Here is a 19,118-nt window from a genome sequence, read left to right as displayed (position 1 = left end):
TCACCAGCCCTTCCTGGCCACCGCCGCATCCTGGCGCTCGACGGCGGACAGCGCGATGAGCATCTGGGCGGCGTAGTAGGTGGCCATGATGATGGCGCGCCCGTGGGGCACGGGGAAGCAGAACTTGTTGACGGCGATGGTGAGGTCGGACACCACGAAGAGCATGGCGCCCAGGCAGGCCGACAGCTTGGTCCAGGTCCACAGGTCGTTGGTCAGCTGCACGCCGGCGATGGCCCTCCAGCCCATGAAGCCGATCAGGCCGGTGTAGACGGCCACCAGGTAGGTGAAGGGGCCCGACAGGTAGGGGTAGAGCAGCAGGTAGCTCAGGCCAGAGAAGACGGAGATCACCAGGCCCGCACGCACGTTGATGGGCCTCATGCCAAAGGCAGAGGAGTAGAGGATGTGCGTGATGGCAAACATCAGGAGGCCTGTGTGGTGGGACACAGCATGCGGATTATAAGGCGGCTACATGTACTGACACTGAGAGTCTTCCTAAAGATAAGAATGACAATGACACGGCAAAAAAGGCCACACCTGCAAAGTGAAGTAATAGTGTGAAATTCCATTGAGATTTTCTGTGGTTGCTTCTTCTGTGTTCCAATCATTTATGTGAAATGTATATGGTGAAAATAATCTGTTGTTACCGTTTCACGGAGCAGTGGAATTTATATACAAGTCACCGAGATTAGCACAAGCGGGATAAAACAAACGAGGAGAGGAGCGTATGGTAGATGAGATGGGAGACATGAAACAGTAACATCTCAGAGAGTGAGGTGGGTCTATCATATCCTCACCGTGGCTGAAGTAGCCCTGTTCCTGCCAGATGAGAAAGGCGTCCCCCAGGGCGGAGAAGATGAGGCCAGCTAAGATCTTCCGGGCGTTGGAGTGAGCACCCAGGAAGCTGAAGCCGTGTGCCAGCAGGAACACCCACAGGCAGAAGATGGGCAGACACTTGATGAGGGCGCTGAACCAGGAGGGGCTGGAGGTGGGCAGCCACAGCACAAAGTACACACAGGTCGCCTTGAAGAACGGCACCAGCTTCGGGCCCTCGCTCTTCACCTGCAAAACACATTCAATCATTACATCGGTTTCAATTATCCATCGCTTGTTTCCACTTTTATCACGTGATTCATCAGCAAAGCCAGTAAGAGTCAGTCAAATTCGACAATATCGTCATTCTGTCTTTAATGTCAATTTCCAGAACATTAAAAACAATTGTATTGTGTGTGTGCTTGGTGTGCAATAGCTCACATGTTTAATGGAGAGAGATACAGTAAGATAAGCAGCAAACCTGATGTTACTCTGAGGTTTGGGGTGTTTGGGGTTTGATGAGACATGTGCAGAGTTAGACCTGCACGTGTTCGGCTCAAGCAAAACTCGGACCACAGGAGCCACAGTAAGGAGTGGAAAGGCAGAAGCTTCCTACCCTGTGTGTGTGTGTGTGTGTGTGTGTGTGTGTTTGACTCCTCCTTGTAAGTTGTAACCTCTCTCTTTGTCTTTTTCAACGTCTTTTCTCTCACTCCCTCCACCACATCTTGTTTTCTGTTCCTCTCCTCCTCCCCGGCACCTTTGCACTTTACATTCTTCACCGGAATCCCATAATGCTTGGGAACTGTCTCAGCACAGTCTCCATTTCTCCTCCCCACTGCGGTGTTACCGGCCTCTTGTGTTCTGTCCAAATAGACAAGGCCCATCAGGGTCAACAAACGGTGAAAACAGAACCAGAGAGAGGTTTCACAACACTTCCAGGATGATAATCACCTCCTATGGCTTTGACAATCACAGGGGTTGAAGTAGACTAGAGGGACCGTGGCTTTGGGGTCGGTGAGGGGAGAGGAGAGGGGAGTGACCGTGGTGGGAGGTAAAGGCAGCGGTGAGGGGAGAGAGAGAGGGAGCGAAGCGAGTGAGAGTTCACTGGAGCTCAGGCCACTGGTGCAGAGGTGAGGAGGGTGAGAGTAAAAACGTGCTTTCATTTCATGTTCCCATAGCCGTCTGAAGCCATTTTGCATCCCTTACGGGGACACTGTGGGGATGCAAAATGGCGCAAGTTAAAGTGACGCGCAGTTCAGATTGTATTACCCACTAGAGATGTGGGGTCCTTGAGGGAGTTACAGGGGGTCCCCACTCCCAGCAAACTTATGAATCTTTCAACGTTAGCATTATTTCATCTACATTAAGTTAACAACACAATTAGAGAATCGTTTATCTGCTATCTTCTCTACCTACAATACACAGTCATGGGATTCTGGAGAAAATCATATGTAATAAAAAAATATTTTCAGATTTGGCTTCCCAAGACAAAACCTCATCAAATGGGGGGTCTGTGGCTGTAAATTAGGAGTTCTTGGTATGAAAAGGGCTGAGAAACACTGACTGCACTAGAGCATAAGTAACAAGAAAGGAAGTGGGAGGGAGTGGGAGGAAGCAGAGATTTGGGGGGGCGGGGGGGGGGGGGGAGTGAGATAAGCTTTACCACAACTCAGTTGACAGTGTAATTTAGGACAGGACAGAGGGGACAGCGGACAGACACGTGGGAGGGACAGGACAGAGGGGACAGCGGGCAGACACGTGGGAGAGGAGAGGAGAGGAGGTGAGAGGGAACGAGAAGGGTCACTCTAGTTCATTAGAGGAGGAAAGGACGGGGAGGCCCCTGATTGCACAACTGCTCAATAAAATAGCAGGCCAGGTTACAGTGCAGGATCAGGCAGGAGGTTACAGTGCAGGATCAGGCACAAGGTTACAGTGCAGGATCAGGCACAAGGTTACAGTGCAGGATCAGGCACAAGGTTACAGTGCAGGATCAGGCACAAGGTTACAGTGCAGGATCAGGCACGAGGTTACAGTGCAGGATCAGGCACGAGGTTACAGTGCAGGATCAGGCACGAGGTTACAGTGCAGGATCAGGCACAAGGTTACAGTGCAGGATCAGGCACAAGGTTACAGGACAGGATCAGGCACAAGGTTACAGTGCAGGATCAGGCACATGGTTACAGTGCAGGATCAGGCACAAGGTTACAGTGCAGGATCAGGCACATGGTTGGAGATGAAACGCTATGAACATTTCATATCACAATTATATTGACCAACATTTTTATCAGGGTTATCAGTATTATCACAGTATTGACCTAGCCTGCCCCGTCCTTCCTTACTAAACTGCAGGAACATCATTTGATTTTATATCCACATACATACAGTCAGTCAGACAGACAGACAGACAGACAGACAGTCAGACAGACAGAGGGTTGGGTTGATTTCCGGTTTATCGGTCCGGTTCGGTGTACGAGCTTAAACCGTGTTGATTTTATGCAACCCGACTGAACCGACATTTGTCATTATGTCTGCCGCTCAGCTGGGCTCTGGTCAGCAGTCAGGTGCGGGGTTGTTTAGCAGTGCTGTGTGGTTGTGTGAACTGTGACAGAAGCATTCATAAATAAATACACTTCCATGTGTTCCTGCAAAATGTATTTCCAAAAAGCACTCATTAAAAATAGTATATTATCCATAACTGGGGATGATGCGTGCGAGCACAGGAAACGGAATCTAGCAACAGGAAACTAGCAAGCTAACAGATACTGGCTAGTCACAATTAGCTCACAGAAAAACGCAATTTCCTCCGCAACACTTTTGAAAGCAGCATAACTTCTCCATGCTTGCGCATGCATGTTTCACTAACATCGTGGCATTTTTAGAGATGGTTGGTTACGTGAATAGCCACAACTATATGCAGCTGGGGATTTGTCATACCACTGGAGTCGCTTTCATTCATGGGCTATAGCAGCGGCTGCCCGGCTGCTGAGTGAAGTCAATTGCGATCACTTAGTGGTAAAATTAGGTATACCGTTTCGGTGTGATTTTTATCGAACCGGTATAAAAAAAAATAAAACTGGACCAACTCTAAGTCAGACACACAGTCAGACAGACACTCAGTCAGTCAGTCAGTCAGACTGACAGACAGACAGACAGACAGACAGACAGTCAGACAGACAGACACACAGTCAGACAGACAGTCAGACAGACAGACAGTCAGACACACAGTCAGACAGACAGATAGACAGACAGACAGACAGACACACAGACAGACAGACAGAGAGACAGTCAGTAAATTTAATCTCCAAACAAATATAGCATCAACTAATGGTCCAGTGGGGAGATGGGCGTTAACATTATACAGCCTCATTAAAAGGGATTAAAGTGGGTGTGTTGGACTTTAATCTAAATGATATGGAAAATGCCTGCTGACAGAACATTCCTCTTTTTGTCATATCTCCTGCCATCACGCCTGTATTATCGCCACGTAATTGTTCTCCTCTCATAGACAGCTATATTATTATTAAGCTCAAAGCTGATACCATCAAATAGTTCCATCCAGAAGGCCTAAGACTGCCCTGAAATCCTAGATTTCATATACTGGCGGCATACAGGAAATTGTCTTTCTTTATGTCTCTTATTCATCTTATGTAGCCCCGCCCACTTGACCCAGTTGTGTTATGACTTCCTGTTCAAAACACCGTCTGTTTTACCTGCTCACTATAGTACTGTACTGTCACAGGAAGTGTCAACACAATAGGAAGTAACTGTGTTGGAACATAAGGTGAATAGACTCAGCCTAGTCCTGTCCTTCCATGTCTTGTAGCTGAATGAGAACGTTGGTATGTTACGGCATGGTATCAATGCAACCTACTGAAACCTACTGCGCTCACATTGATTTGTCTGAGGGACACTGAAGGAGACATTAACGGCGTGGCTATGAGCCCTGCGTGACATGCAGAGACGTCGCCTGAGGCAAATGAGATTTGCTTTGATGATGTGTGCATTACATAATTTACAAGTCAATGCTGTTTGCAAAAGCACAGTGACTGGCTGTAAAACAGCTGCTTCTGCTTGATATGGTTAATGATTGACCGGATTTACATGGTCACTAACCAGCAATTGGCAATAGGCTTACAGTATATGACCCAGCAAAAGGAGAACAACTTCACAGTGTTATCAGCCACTTCCATTTTGGAAAACACCGCCACAGGTGATGAATAATACCCCTGTATTGCTTACAGCTCTGTACACCTTTTGTAAGAAGCCAAACTATCCTCAACTTTTTTTTGAGACGGGACCCAGCTGGGAGCTGCATTCCAGGAAGCAACGAAACAAAAGCACTGCATGCTTGATCTAGCTCTGACGTCCGTCCTCCTCTATTCTAGGTAATATGGTAAACTGAGTGTGTGGAACTTGACACATGTAAGCACATAAGCACGAGCAGCCTCGTCTACTCCGTAAACATGGCCGTGGCAGGCCCAACTGGCATGCGAGTCATATGACAATGCTACGTGAATATAGTATAACACCATTTATCACTGTCCTACAGCTGCCATGTCTCCAAGGAGAACAGGGTGAGCCAAGGACAAGCATTACAGCACAACAAACACAGGGGTCGCCCCCCCCCCCCCCCCACCTGTTCAATATCATTTCATCTCTGAACTGGACTGAGCTCACTTTGCAAATGAGTGTGCCAAAAGCTGCATGCAGTAAAACATCGTTTGACTCAGAGCAAATAACAGTGGTCAAAAGCTGCTCTGCCATTGCATCCAAAAGGCCAGCAGGAAAGTGAAATTCCCTCTGTATCTGTGGGTTACAGCAGGCCCCTAACAACAGGTTGACAGTCAGCAGCTGTCTGGACTCTGGACACACTGCGGTCTGCACTGCTGCTGTCTGTGTGTGTGCTCTAGGTGGAGGAGGGACAGAAGAAGATGAGAACATTCACTTGCAAATCAAACAGAACTGACTGTTTGTCAAGTGACACAGGGTACAGTAGCACACTGTTGATCAGACAATTCAACCCAAAACCTAGTCTAAAGTTAAGCCTGGAAAAAAAGTTTATAGAACTATACATTTTTGCCTTAACCTACCGTAATAATAACATTGAGTTGGCATCCAATTTCTTATAAACTAAACTGGGGATGGAGGGTAAACCAACTCACTGGGTGACCTCCACTATTCCATTCCATCCCATTCATGGCCATACTGGGGCTTGGACCTTGTAGAAGTTAAGCATTCCTCTATTCAAGCTCCTCTAACAGCAATCACATCAGCTAGTCTTCAGAGGGCCAAAATGATGGACCCGGACCCTGATGGGTCTACTCTATTATTAGAAAGCTAGCTGAGACCTGGACCCGTACAGACCCCATAAATGTCGGACCTGGACCAGTAGCCTGGGTAAACCCAGCCCCCAGTGACCCGCTCTCAGGCTTAACCCTGCTCACGAGTCACAAGGTAGTGACTGAGAGCAGGTCTGAGAGCAGGTCACGTGGCGGCTGGGTTTACCCAGGCTACTGGACCAGGAGTCACTTCTTTTGAATGGACCCGAGACCCGGGCGGGTCCGGTCCTAGGGTATTCGGGCAAACCCGAAGACCTCTCGTAGGTTCAAGTGCTCATATTTGAAATGAAACAAAATGAACGAAACGTGGACGGACAAGCCCGTCTTTATTGTCACAAATCACCCCACCGCATGCACACACATGTCAGCGGCGGCGCACACACACACACACACATGCTGAGTGGCGCCGTGAAATTTAGTCTCTGCATGTATCCCATCGAGGCATGTCCTTCCTGCAGGGGGCAGCCAGGAGCAGTGGGCAGCTTTCAGTGTACAGCGGCCGCCCGGGGACCATCTTCAGTTCTTTGTCGTCGCTGGTCAGGTGACGATCTTCTGCATGTTTTTTAGTGGGGGTCCAATACCAATGTTGTATGGAGGAACCCCCCAAGGGAGCACGGGGAGAACATGCAAACTCCACACAGAAAGGCCCTTTTTGACGAGATAGCCCACCTGGGCAGTAGGCACTGAAGACATGGGGGGGGGACACACACCCTCAGCACCCACAGCGTCCCAGAAAGGAATCGAACCCAGGACCTTTCTGATAAGTTTGTTTTTCATTCGTTATTTGACGATACAAAAAGGGGTGATTGACAGCTGTGACAGCTCAACTACTCACTGGGTCCAATGAGGTCCTATTTGACACTGTCAGTGACCGGCCCAGACGTAACTTCCTTTGAATGGACCCAAGAGCCGGTCCTCGGGTATTCGGGGCACGCTTACCCGAAGAAGACCTCTACTTCAGATTAAACAGGCCAAGTTACACTTGGTTGCATGGTTACATGGTACATCACCCCATCCACCATCACCCCACTTGTAAAAAGGGTACAGTTTCATAGCAGCATTGCCAAAGTAAGAAGATGCCGGGGCAGGCTAAATATTCACTTTGTCACATTCACCAAAAGTGGTCTTTCAGGGGCTCATGGGTCAAGGATCTGACTGTCATAAAACACTACAGCCTATAGTATAGGCCCTATGTATAAAGCACGGCGCAGCAGACGAGGTGGAAAGAAAGCCAGCCACCGCAGGACGCCGCTCGGCGCATGCGTTACTGGAGGGTACAGGAAAGAAAGAAAAGGAAAAAAAGGTCGTCACATGACAGGTTTTTCTTTTTGTCAGGCTGACTGCTTTTGGAAATTTGTGGAAACCTCCTGCCACATAGTGCCATCTATGGAAGTTACAGTATAAAAGTTCACGTTTTCGTGTCCCCGAGTCAAGATAGGCTCCATTTGCACAGTGCCAATGCCCAAACCAACACGCTGAAAGCGTGGGTGTCCAAGGACATGTCTGCAGCTTTTCAAATGATCCAATTCAGTCGTGCGTAATATGCCTATTCGTTTAAAAGGTCCGTAACAGTTGAATTCGCGCTAAAGAACACGCACTGTCCTCGAAGACACTGACGGTAATAATACCGTATGCTAAGCTAAGAACAAAAATGCCCCAAAGCCCCAAACACTGAAGCTAACTTGTGTACTACTACTATACGATAATGGCAGTCACCGACACAATGGATTACGCTGTCTACCTTCGTAAGCGCACCATTTTCATCACCGTTTCCGTTGTTGTTATTTTTGTTGTTGAGTGTGTGGAAAACATCAAAGCGCCGCACACAGACACTCACCACTGTTACCGGAGAGACCATTTTCTCATTCGGTCCGCCAAGCTGTGGCTGGAAATGTTTGACACCTCAATCCGGTAAAAGCTTCCCTGCGTGTACTGTATCGATCTGTCTGCTGTGAGATGCCGATTATTGTTTTTGTCTGTCCAGTGTCCTCTCTGCTGTGGGCGGTCCAGTAGGAGGTGAAAAGCCAACCCGTTACGTGGGCGTGGCGTCGCAAGTCTAACCAATCGGCGCAGGGATCGTTCGTCGAAGAGGGCGGGGACCGACGTCGGGAACGCCCGGATAGGAGGAGTCAGCCTGCTGTTTACATATCGGAGCAGATGGCCTTTATTTACATCTACTTGGTGACATGTAGCCTGTCCAATCATTTCAGCTGTGTCCATATAGTCCTGTGGCTCACATAGATAGACATCACCCCCAAAATGTTAATACTCCTATAACTGGGATTTGCAGCAGATATCATAGAATAATAGTCGAATGGGAATTTAGTTTGAGTAGCTTTATAGCTTCAATTTCCTTTTAATGATTTTTGTTTTATCTGATGGTTTTGGATTCTGTTTTTATCGTGATGTTGTGAAGCACTTTGTAATGCATGTTTTGAAAGGTGCTATACCAATAAAGTTATTATTATTATTATTGATTGATTTAAACGATTTATTTCAAACAGTTAAAACAATACATACAATGAAAAAACCAGTAAACATAACAGTCCAATAGACTTCAGCAAAAGGAAAATACGTAAACTCCAACATAAAGAAAAGGCGAACTGTTTGAAAAGGGGCCGGAAGAAGCCTAGGCTTACTGAGTCCTGCCCCCAAATCATTCATAAACACATTTATACATCCATATATATGCATATACCAACTCCCACGCTCCTCCACACACGCTCATGTATACACATACATACATACATATATATGTATATACCGGTATATAGGCTACACATACGTATACAAACTTACCCATACACACACAATATCATAAATCAACCCACATATCCCTATCAATACTTATTCCTAATAATACATTCCAATATTACCCCAATAACCCAATGCTTTAATATTAACTTGTGTTGTACCAATGCATATAAGAATATATATAATGTACACAACAATTATATACATAATGTATATTACAATATACATCATGCACACCATATATTATACACTATACATAATGTATATTACAACATACACTATACAACACTATATTTCATTACACATACAATAACTTTTATACATATATGTATATTAATGTACAGAATACACATCAGACCAGGCACACACACCCACCAATAACACAGTAATACTCTGCTAGCCTGGGTAAACCCAGCCCCCAGTGACCTGCTCTCAGACAGACCCTGCTCACTAGTCTGAGAGCAGGTCTGAGAGCAGGTCACGTGGCGGCTGGGTTCACCCAGGCTAATACTCTGCCAGGAAGAAAAAAGGACATAGCCAAAAAACAACAAAAATCCGAGCTACTCAATGTATTTCTTGATTAATTTTTTTTTTAATTGGATTTGAAAATGGAGATATTAGCACTTTGTTTGATCCTGTCATCCAGTCTGTTCCAAAGAGTCACCCCATAGACTGTAATACACATGTAGTGCGAGCACACGGCTGTTTCAAATTATATTTACCTCTTAAATCATAGCATCCTTCTCTGTCTGCAAACATTTTTTGAATATTACCAGGAAGTAGATTGTTCCTCGCTTTGAACATAATTAGTGCGGTTTTGGACTCAATCAAATCCATCAGTTTCAATGCATTTGACTTTATAAATAGTGCATTAGTGTGTTCCAAATAACCTACCTTATGAACAATCCTTATTGCTTTTTTTTTAAGTGTGCATAATGTATGAAGGGTACTTTTATAGGTATGCTTGTTCTTTGTGTCTGTTAACTCCTTACATTTAACAACAAATGTTGATGTATTGTATACTATTCAAGTGTGCCTTTATTCCTATTCAATCTAGTAATAATGTTAAAAAATCTTAATTTGAGTATAGAAGGTGATACCCATTCGTGTGTTGTGTTTTGTCCCTTTTATGTTGTTTGTTTAGAGGACCGCAATGGAAACAAGCCTATGCTTTTTGCTACGGCTTTATTGTGTTTTTATCCTCGGTGATTGTCTGTATTCCCTGTCTCTGTGTTGACATTCACCAAATAAAGTCAATCAATCAATCAATCCCCAATCAATTATTAGTATTAATAATTGGTGATTTGGTATAGAACTCGGCAGCTGTTTGTAAACTACTGTAGATGTGTGTGTGTGTGGGGGGGGGACGCAACAATGGGGAAAGCTCTGCAGCCAGATAGACATTTCAGTACATTACCAATGTCTAAATTCAACTGAATTACCTAGGCTAACTAGTGAAGTGAACTATTCCTATGACCTATTCCTTATGACCCCCTGCGGACCCCTAACATCTGATTAATACACATACAGCAGCAGATATGGACAAAAAGAAAATGTAAAGATTATGTTCAATTGATGTTCTTGAACTTAATTACTAAATGGAGCGATTTAATCCTCCTTTAAAGCCGCAACTGTAGCGACATCTTGTGGCATTTTTTATGTATTAATTTTTGACGGATATTGCGTTGGCAGCCGGGGCTGCGCAGGGGTAGCATGGCTCTAGTCTAGTGAGCACATAGCACGAAGATGCAGGTAAAACCATAGACTGGTAAACCCGATAATTAATGAGTTTAAATAAACGGAATGGTGGTGGTGGTGGAGGAGGAGGAGAAGGATCACGGATCACACGCTATCAAAGTTCAATCCAGCATACCGAAACCGTCGTCCACCAGACAGACCGGAACAGCATCTCGCACATGCGTACAAATAGCTGTGTGTCATAAACGAATATAAGACTTCCGGTTTACTTCCGGTTTGTACGGCTAGCGAATATAAGACTTCCGGTTACCAAAATGGCAAAGACGGAAGTACGCAGAACTTCACCATCTCGATTCACGTGGATACTCTCTGGTTCCCTTTAATTCGCCAGCCTTTCTCGCTGTTAGCGCTAGTCATTTATAATTGGCAATTTGTTATGACTATGTTTGTCTTTGAGTAGGCATCAACCAGATAGTTATTTTGAGGGGTCTAGTTTGGTGTTGTATATTATTGCAACTGCCTGTTTGTCTTTCGGGCTGTCTGTCTTGTCCGCTGGCTAGCTTAGCTAACGTTAGCTAACTTAGCTAGCTTGCACGTTAGCTGACACTAGCTAACGAGTTATTACTTTTCTTGTAGAAAGCAAGCGATATGTTTTTTCCTGATAACAGCTAACGAACTTGGTTAACGTAACACTTTTTTCTTCTCACGGGCTATGTTTGAAGCTGTTTCTTTATCTAACGTTAACGATAAATCCATAGCTAACGTTGCCCCGTTATTCAGCTAACTTCAGCACTCTTGGCTGAGTTTTGTTCGATCGAAACAGCTGCTGCAGAAATTATGGATTTCGACAATATCTTGGACATTGCCTCCCAAAACCAGGGTGTCAGCACTATACAGGTGAGTTAAACTCTGTATTTTTTACCGACTGACATGTTAACGCTATCTATATTTGGCAAGATGGGGATTCGTGGACATCGCTGTGAACACACGAATGCCAGCTCATCTGTCAAAGCGGATCTGCTAACCTGTCCCTGCATTATCCCCTTAGCGTGGCTTTGAAAACGCCTCATAATGACTTGACGTCTGAATGTCAAACAATAGCAGGACTGTGGAACCAACTTTACTTTATCAATGGTAACATTGAGGAGTATTTTTCTTTTCTTTTCTTGTATTAACTTTGCCTATGCCAGAGCTATTCATCCTCGGTTGTCATCAAGGGAACTGGTGCTCCTGATCCAACATGCACTATGTCGTGACTATATGTCCCTTATCTTCCCTTATCTTGGCTCTCTCAGTCTCAGACGAAGAGATACAGCTTACAAACTGGACCACCCAAAAAGGACCCGAAGGTCAAAGGTGTGAATTCTTCGGCTGTGCAAGACTTTCTAAAGAAGCAAGCATTGGAGAACAGACACAAAGGTAACGGTGACAAAATGACAGTAAGTTTATGTAAAATCATTCATTAATGATGCATGTACTGTACTACACAGTGTAGGAAATTAGCCAGGGGAAAGCGCAAAAATGCCCCCAAGAAATCTCAGAATGCCCCTAAAAACCGTGATCGAGGGGCAGCAAAAAATGCCTCCCAAGATTTGGATCATTTTATTTTCATTCAATTAATTTCCATTTCCATCTCTAACACACACTCAGCACCTGCAAGCTGTTTGCCAGAAGAAGATGAAGAACACATTCACACAAACAGCGCTGTTGTTCACACAGACACACTACACTTTAGCAACCTCAGGGTTGCCACTGTTTTGTAATGATACATTTTCAAGGACTTTTCAAGCAATAACGTCTGGGAAGAAAAGAGATAAAAACAAAAATGCATTCACCGCAGGTTATCTAGCCGACCAGACACATATTTGAGCTAAGAACGCCTATGAGAGAGCACAACAGTGAATGACAGCTCAGCAATCAGCAAATCGCTGCCTACGCGGGGAGTGATAGTGTAGATGGGAAGAAATTGTATCAAGCTTGGCCTAGCACTACTGATGACATATAAAAAACGTATATGTGAATTTTGAGATAACGGGGTGCACAAAGCTCAAACTCAAGAGATTCTGCTAGGCTAAATCCAAGCACTTTTATGGACCTCTTTATACATCCAAGCACTTTTAAGTACTTTCCAGACCCGTGGCAACCCTGAGCTTTATGCACTTGCACTAATTACTTTTTTTTAAGTGCCCCAGAAATTTTGGTGGGGCAAAAGTTTCCCCCAATTTTCTTTCCTACACTGGTACTACACCAAAGGGACATTTGAGTTATTGTGATTTTAATCAGTCTAACTGATGTTTTCTCCAGAAATGAAATTGAGGAAACAGAAGGATGAACTTCTAGCCAAGAGGGTGGAGTTGAAGTCGGACCGTAAGGCACGTGCAATGGCTTCCAGAACTAAGGACAATTTCAGAGGCTACAATGGCATTCCAGTAGTACAAGAAGAACCTAAAAAGAGGAGATCGAAAGGAGAGAAGGTCGACAACCTCAACCCAGGGGATGATGAGGACAGTTATCGGTATGAACAATCTAAAAAGAGGAGATCGAAAGGAGAGACGGTAGACAACCTCGACCCAGAGGATGAGGACAATTATGAGTATGAACAGACAGATTCTGAGACGGAACCGGAGCCAGAGCCACTGAGACCGGGAAAAAGCAAAAGTAATAGTGGGAGCAGTAGTAGCAAGTCCTCTATCAAGAAACCTGCTCCACCACCCTTGAACTTTGCAGAGTTGCTCAAGTTGGCAGAGAAGAAGCAGTTTGAGCCAGTCGAGGTAAAAGCCAAGCCAGTGAAAAGCGAAGAAAGGCTCCGCACAGCTGAAGAGATAAGGGAATTGGAGCTGGAGCGCAAGGCCAAGAGACTGGACAAATGGAAAGACTCAAGGCCAGAGAGAGAGAGAGACAGCAAGGCCCAATCTAGCTCTAGTTCATTCAGAAAAAGCGCTGTAGAGAAGGAACAGAAGAATGGGAAGCCACAAAAAAACTCATCAGAAAAGCCCAGTCTGCCTAGTGTGTCAGGAAAGAAGTCAAAGCCAACATTGCCAAGTGATAAAGGCCACAGTTCTTCTAAGCTCTCTGTTAGTGACAGAGAAAGAGATAGATCCAAGACCTCTCATAGTGATCGAGACAGACCCAGGACAGGCATGTCGAGCTCTTCAGGTGCCTTAAGTAGTAAAGTCCCTTCCAAAGGGGCGTCCTCTCAGGTTCCAGCCAAACAAGTAGCTCCCAAGCCCTCATCTGGACACAAATCCAGCACCACAAGTGACCTTATCTCCAAGAAGGGGAACTCATCATTAGTTCAAGGAAGACCTGGAGGTATGTCTGGGGCAAGGCCTCCTAGCATGTCTTCAACAGACCAAAAATGTCAGCAGGGGAGCTCCAGACAGCCTAGGCCCATTCAGGGCAGCTCACTGAAGGGAGGACCTACAGTTGGAGGCCACAAACCTGTAAAGGGAGAACCACTAAGGCCTGGAAGTAACTCCATAGTGAAATCTGGTAGTAACGGACAGATGAGACCTTCATCAATTGGCCCACCCAAACCAGGGAGCCAACCTCAGGCAAGGCCCGGGGGTCCATTCCAAGCAAAAGCTGGTGGCCTACCGCAGCCCAGGCCTGGTGGGAGTGGCCTCCCAGGTCGCTCTGGGGGTGGAGGAGTCCGGCCCCCAGGGAGCGCACCTGCTCGACCTGGGAATGGGGGACCAGTGCCTGGACGGCCAGGCGGCAGCGTTGGCTCAGGACCCGGAAGACCCAAGTGCACTGTGGTGTCTGAGACCATCTCATCCAAGAACTTTGGGGGACCCAAACCCGGAGTCCCTCCCCGGCCAGGCATGCCACAGAGACCTGGGATGGTTCCCAGACCAGGAATGCCACAGAGACCTGGGATGCCACCCAGACCTGAAATGCCACAGAGACCTGGAATGCCACCCAGACCGATGATGAGACCGCCAGGTACAAATGAGAGATAGGATAATGATATTACTAAGAAACTAAATATGAAACCAGGATCTGGTACACATTTCAATAATAATAATCTATGTATGTAGCACTTTTCAAAACAATGTTTTTTAACTGCTTCAAAATCAAAGACACATTGCACGGACCAATGAGGTAAAGCAATATACAAAATAAATAGTCCCAGCCACAGATACCGTATACAATAAGCACATAATAGGCATGACAACAAGGATAAAAAAAAGAGTAAAAGCCATAGATTTAAAAAGGTCTTATGATCAAAGTAAGGCGGAAGTTTGGTATTTGGCTGAAGTTCTTATCCAGAGAGAGACTGTGCAGATTCAGTCTCTTGCTGAACGGAGACTTTGACAGGACACATGGTGGTTGCGTGGACTGAGCCTGTAACCTTTCCATTAGGGATGGTCTCTAATCAGTTGGTATTATCACTTCATATGCTATATTCCAGCGGTTCTCAACCTTTCTGACTCATGGCCCACGTGAAAATCTCAAAATCGTAAACAGTACGTAGGCCAAATAATGCGTTCTCAGAGCACTTTTTATTTTAACAATAAAATGAGCTGTTTCATCAGCACCACACAGAAATCATAAAGTAAAATCTTAATCTTGAAAATCTTAAAAGTGAGGGGTTGTCTGCAATAGGCTAATTAGTGAATAATTGATTACAAATTAAATAATGGTATTATTCAACAATGGAGAAATGCATTATCATATTATATAATAATAATAATAATATATATTTTTTTTTCACGAAGATCGTAATGTTTTGCAAATCATTTGGCGGCCCACTTGCAATACCTTCATGGCCCACAGGTTGGGAATAGCTGGTATATTCGACATCCTATCCTACAAATTATTCTTTATCGTTGCTGAGTAACAAAACAAAGATGACTGAATGTGGACTGCATTTTATGTTACTTGAGATGATGTCATGGTAGTCAATGAGTCGACAGCTCTACTTGAAGATGTTAAGCAGCAGTCTCTAATTTGTGTCGGTAACAGCTGTTGGTATTTTGCAAGTAGCCCGAAACAACTGTGCCAGTAACACGGGTCAGAGCAGAGGGTTTGTTTGCCAGACCGAATGAAGTGTGTCAGCAACACACCGCAGCCTTTGTCAAGTCAAGTCAAGTCAAGTTTATTTGTATAGCACATTTCATACACAGAGGCAATTCAAAGTGCTTCACATAAAATGGTTGACAGGAAAAGAAAAGAAGAGAGTAAAATGGACATTTAAAAGCATCACAACAAAACTTAAAAAAAAAAGTATAAAAAGTGCATTAAGCAACTTCATTAAGCACATAAAATGGTTGACAGGAAAATAAACGAAAAGAAGAAATAAAATGGACATTTAAAAGCATCACAACAAAACTTTAAAAAAAAGAGTATAAAAAGTGCAATAAGCAACAACTTGTAACTGCTCTTGGTTCAGTTCCATGTTGGCGGGAGAGCAAGTTTTACATTGTAAATGTAATGTAATTTCGGTCATTAACATTCTAGTATTAACTAGACTTATTTTGTGATTGAGGCAGTAATTCTCAACACTGGCTTGTTGACTGAACCATTTGTATTCCCTAGTTCCCTAAACAAAACTTGCCCTCTTCATGATACATGTTCATATTGACATAAAAAGCATGTGACAAAAAGGGCAAAGGCTTGTTCTGTATATTAAATAGTCCATCTCCAAAGGTAATTCCTGTATTTGTCGTCCAGGTCCAATGCTACCACCAATCACCTCGGCATACAAGAGGAAATACGAGGAGGAGGAGGAGTATGACCCAGATATGGACGATTTCATTGATGACGGAGGGGACGAGCAAGATGTAATCTCCAAACATATCAAGGAAATATTCGGCTATGATCGGTCCAGGTAAGGGGTTTGCCGCCGTGTATTGTAGTCTCATTTAATTCACACAAGACAAGTCAAATTACTTCAGTCTATTCTATTGCAAACCGACTTCAATTCACAGGAAAATAATATGGTTGTTATGCTCTCTACCTCAGATACAAGGAAGAGAGTGACTATGCATTAAGATTCATGGAGAGCAGCTGGAAAGACATGCAGAAAGAAGAAGCCAGGAGGTAAGACAGGAGTACACCTCGCATTAATGTTCACTGTATGTCGTTGAATTATGTCCCTTTTTTATATGAAACATCTCTCCATTTCCCAAACATACAGTACACCTATAGAATGTACTGTAGCCCAAGACCTTGAGTTTAGAGTTAGGGCATTTTCACACCTACTTCGTTTGGTTCGGTTGAATCGCACTAGAGTTCGTTTTCCCCCTTGGTGCGGTTTTTATTGAGCTGGAGATGAGCATTTTAGGGTTAAAAACATCTTCATTTTTCACATGCTGTTTTGGTGACTGGTGAAACTTCATGGATATGCAAATACGCACACCGGTCCCGCCCATAGACTGTATAAATAAAATAAAAAAATGGAGTAGGCTACACTACAGCATACGTAACACATGCATATAATCCTTCTCATTTCAGCTGTAAAAAAAAATCTCTGGGAATTTATATTTTCCATCCCGGGAGACTACCAGAGTCTCCTCCTGGCCAGACCTGGAGGGTTGGCAGTGCTATCTGCCCCGCTTTCTTTTTACCTGGTGTGAAACCGATCCGAACCAGCTGAAAAAATATACAATGTATCATTTTTGCATTTGGTACGAATGAAGGAACCGGACTAGCTGGTCTGAAAACGCCCTTAGATACTGTTTTTAGGGGCAAACAAGGAATTAGTATTAAACGCACACTACAAAAAACTGTGATGGGTACTTCCGAATAACTAAATATACCTGATTAATTTTATAACTGATTTCGGTAAAATCTGTCTCGTTTAGGTTCATAGTTAATCCCCCCCGCCAATGTTTTACCCTGCCATTTGTGTGATTTGAATTTCTGCTAATTGATTACGCATAGGTAATTGGGTAACACAAGCAAAAGTGAAAAAAACATTCACATCTTCATTTCAAGGCAAAGTTACATTCAATCTTTGTCACTTCACTTGTGAAATTGTTCCTGCGTATTTCATGACCCATCATTTTGCCTTTGTAATGACAGTGTATCAAGAGGGAAATGGGCCTTGACCATCACCTTATGTTGTGCCTCTCTGTGTTCTTTTCTGTGCCCCTGTGTTCTGCTGTGTCAGCCTGAGAATGGCGGTGCAAGAAGATCAGGACGAGGAGAAACGAGACGAAGAGGAGCTGAAAGGGAAGACTGCCAAGAGGAAAAAGTGAACCCTGTTTACGTTTTGAATTTAGAACTGGGGTTCCCATCTTGACGCATGCAGGCCAGTGACTGTGTCCACCTCGTCTCGCGTCTTTTGTTTTGTTCCCGCTTCTCTCCGTACTTACACGTGACATCGCAGGAAGAGAAATGAAAATGAAAAACTGCAGTGACAGCTAAATGGAAATAATCAAGACACAACACACACAAATGATCCTACAGAAGAACACCGAGGATACGGTTAACAGTTCTGTTTTGCCATGTTAGGGTATTTATTCCCCCCCACCCCTGCCACTGAGTGTAAGGTTTGCAGCACTATTAGCCCCATAAGTGACCCTACTGCTGTAGGCTACTCCATACTATACACTCGTGCAATACTAGGGTCACACTCAGCTCCATAAGGCAATAGGAGGGAGCGGCTGTTCAAAACGCTCTCCTACCCGTCTCCGACGTCCGATTGCAGATCCGAAGATATAATAGTCCTCCTATGGAAGACAGTAATTTAGTCGGGGCGGTTAAAATGATACTGCTGCATGAAACAACCATTTAAAAGCAGTCTTTCCACAGCCTGTGCCGTATTTAGGAGGAGAAGCTAGTTTAGTACCGTCTAAACAGTTGTTTCACGCAGCAGTATCATTTAACCTCCCCGGCGAACTTACTGGCTTCACTAGGCTGGCGATCATATCTTCGGATCTGCAATCGGAGGTCGGATACGGGTAGGAGAGCTTTTTGAACAGCCTTGCCCACCTATTGAGGATTCTAACGCTGTGTGGCGCCGACAGCTGTACAGTAAGTACAGTAAGTGGCGTCACGTTATGGGGCTAAGTGTGACCCTAGTACTGCACGAGTGTATAGTATCACTTATCACTATCAACATCTCAACAGTTTTTGTAAAAATAAAATGGTAGCTGTGCTGCAAACAGAAATGTAAATATGTCAGTGTGATTTTTAGACTGCAACAGCCACATACAATGTGAAATGTTGATGACATGCTATTTTTTTTAGCATAAATAGTTAATTATTGCATATTTTTCAAGTACAAATACTCTACTTCATTGTAAATGTATTTAATTTAGGAGAAGACATTACCATTTGATGTGTTGTTTTTCTCTTTAAAATTATTTGACAGAATGTATTGACTTATGGCTTTTATTTGCTTGTTATGGCTTATTTTAAAATTAGTTTTCTCTGAGTATGACAATCTTGTGGGGACTCATGTCTACAAAGAAATGAGACAAACTATTTTACACTTGTAGAATATAGAATAGAATAAACAGTGTGACTTTGATTACGATGAGCCATAAACTGCAGACTATATGTTTA

The 19,118-nt window shown here is 44.3% G+C and overlaps 2 protein-coding genes across 2 annotated transcripts; one reads left to right on the top strand and one right to left on the bottom strand.

Moving 5' to 3' along the window:
- tmem86a (transmembrane protein 86A) lies at nt 1-8,007 on the bottom strand (the record flags this gene model as incomplete). The annotated part of the gene is made up of 3 exons (XM_083654770.1): nt 1-428; nt 795-1,059; nt 7,987-8,007. 3 exons carry the CDS (start codon nt 8,005-8,007, stop codon nt 1-3), a joined length of 714 nt encoding a protein of 237 aa, XP_083510896.1.
- Nucleotides 8,008-11,157: 3,150 nt separating this feature from the next.
- On the top strand, nt 11,158-19,044 carry spty2d1 (SPT2 chromatin protein domain containing 1). The gene is made up of 6 exons (XM_083654519.1): nt 11,158-11,498; nt 11,897-12,020; nt 12,906-14,546; nt 16,278-16,434; nt 16,569-16,646; nt 17,719-19,044. The coding sequence occupies exons 1-6, from the start codon at nt 11,439-11,441 to the stop codon at nt 17,804-17,806; spliced, it is 2,148 nt and encodes a 715-aa protein (XP_083510645.1). The 5' UTR covers nt 11,158-11,438; the 3' UTR covers nt 17,807-19,044.
- The last annotated feature ends 74 nt before the right edge of the window (nt 19,045-19,118 follow it).

The sequence above is a fragment of the Poromitra crassiceps genome, assembly GCF_964638095.1.
Source record: "Poromitra crassiceps genome assembly, chromosome: 18".
Lineage (NCBI taxonomy): Eukaryota > Metazoa > Chordata > Actinopteri > Beryciformes > Melamphaidae > Poromitra > Poromitra crassiceps.
The sequence above is the reverse complement of the archived record's forward strand: the minus strand, read 5'-3'. Positions and strand labels throughout refer to the sequence as shown.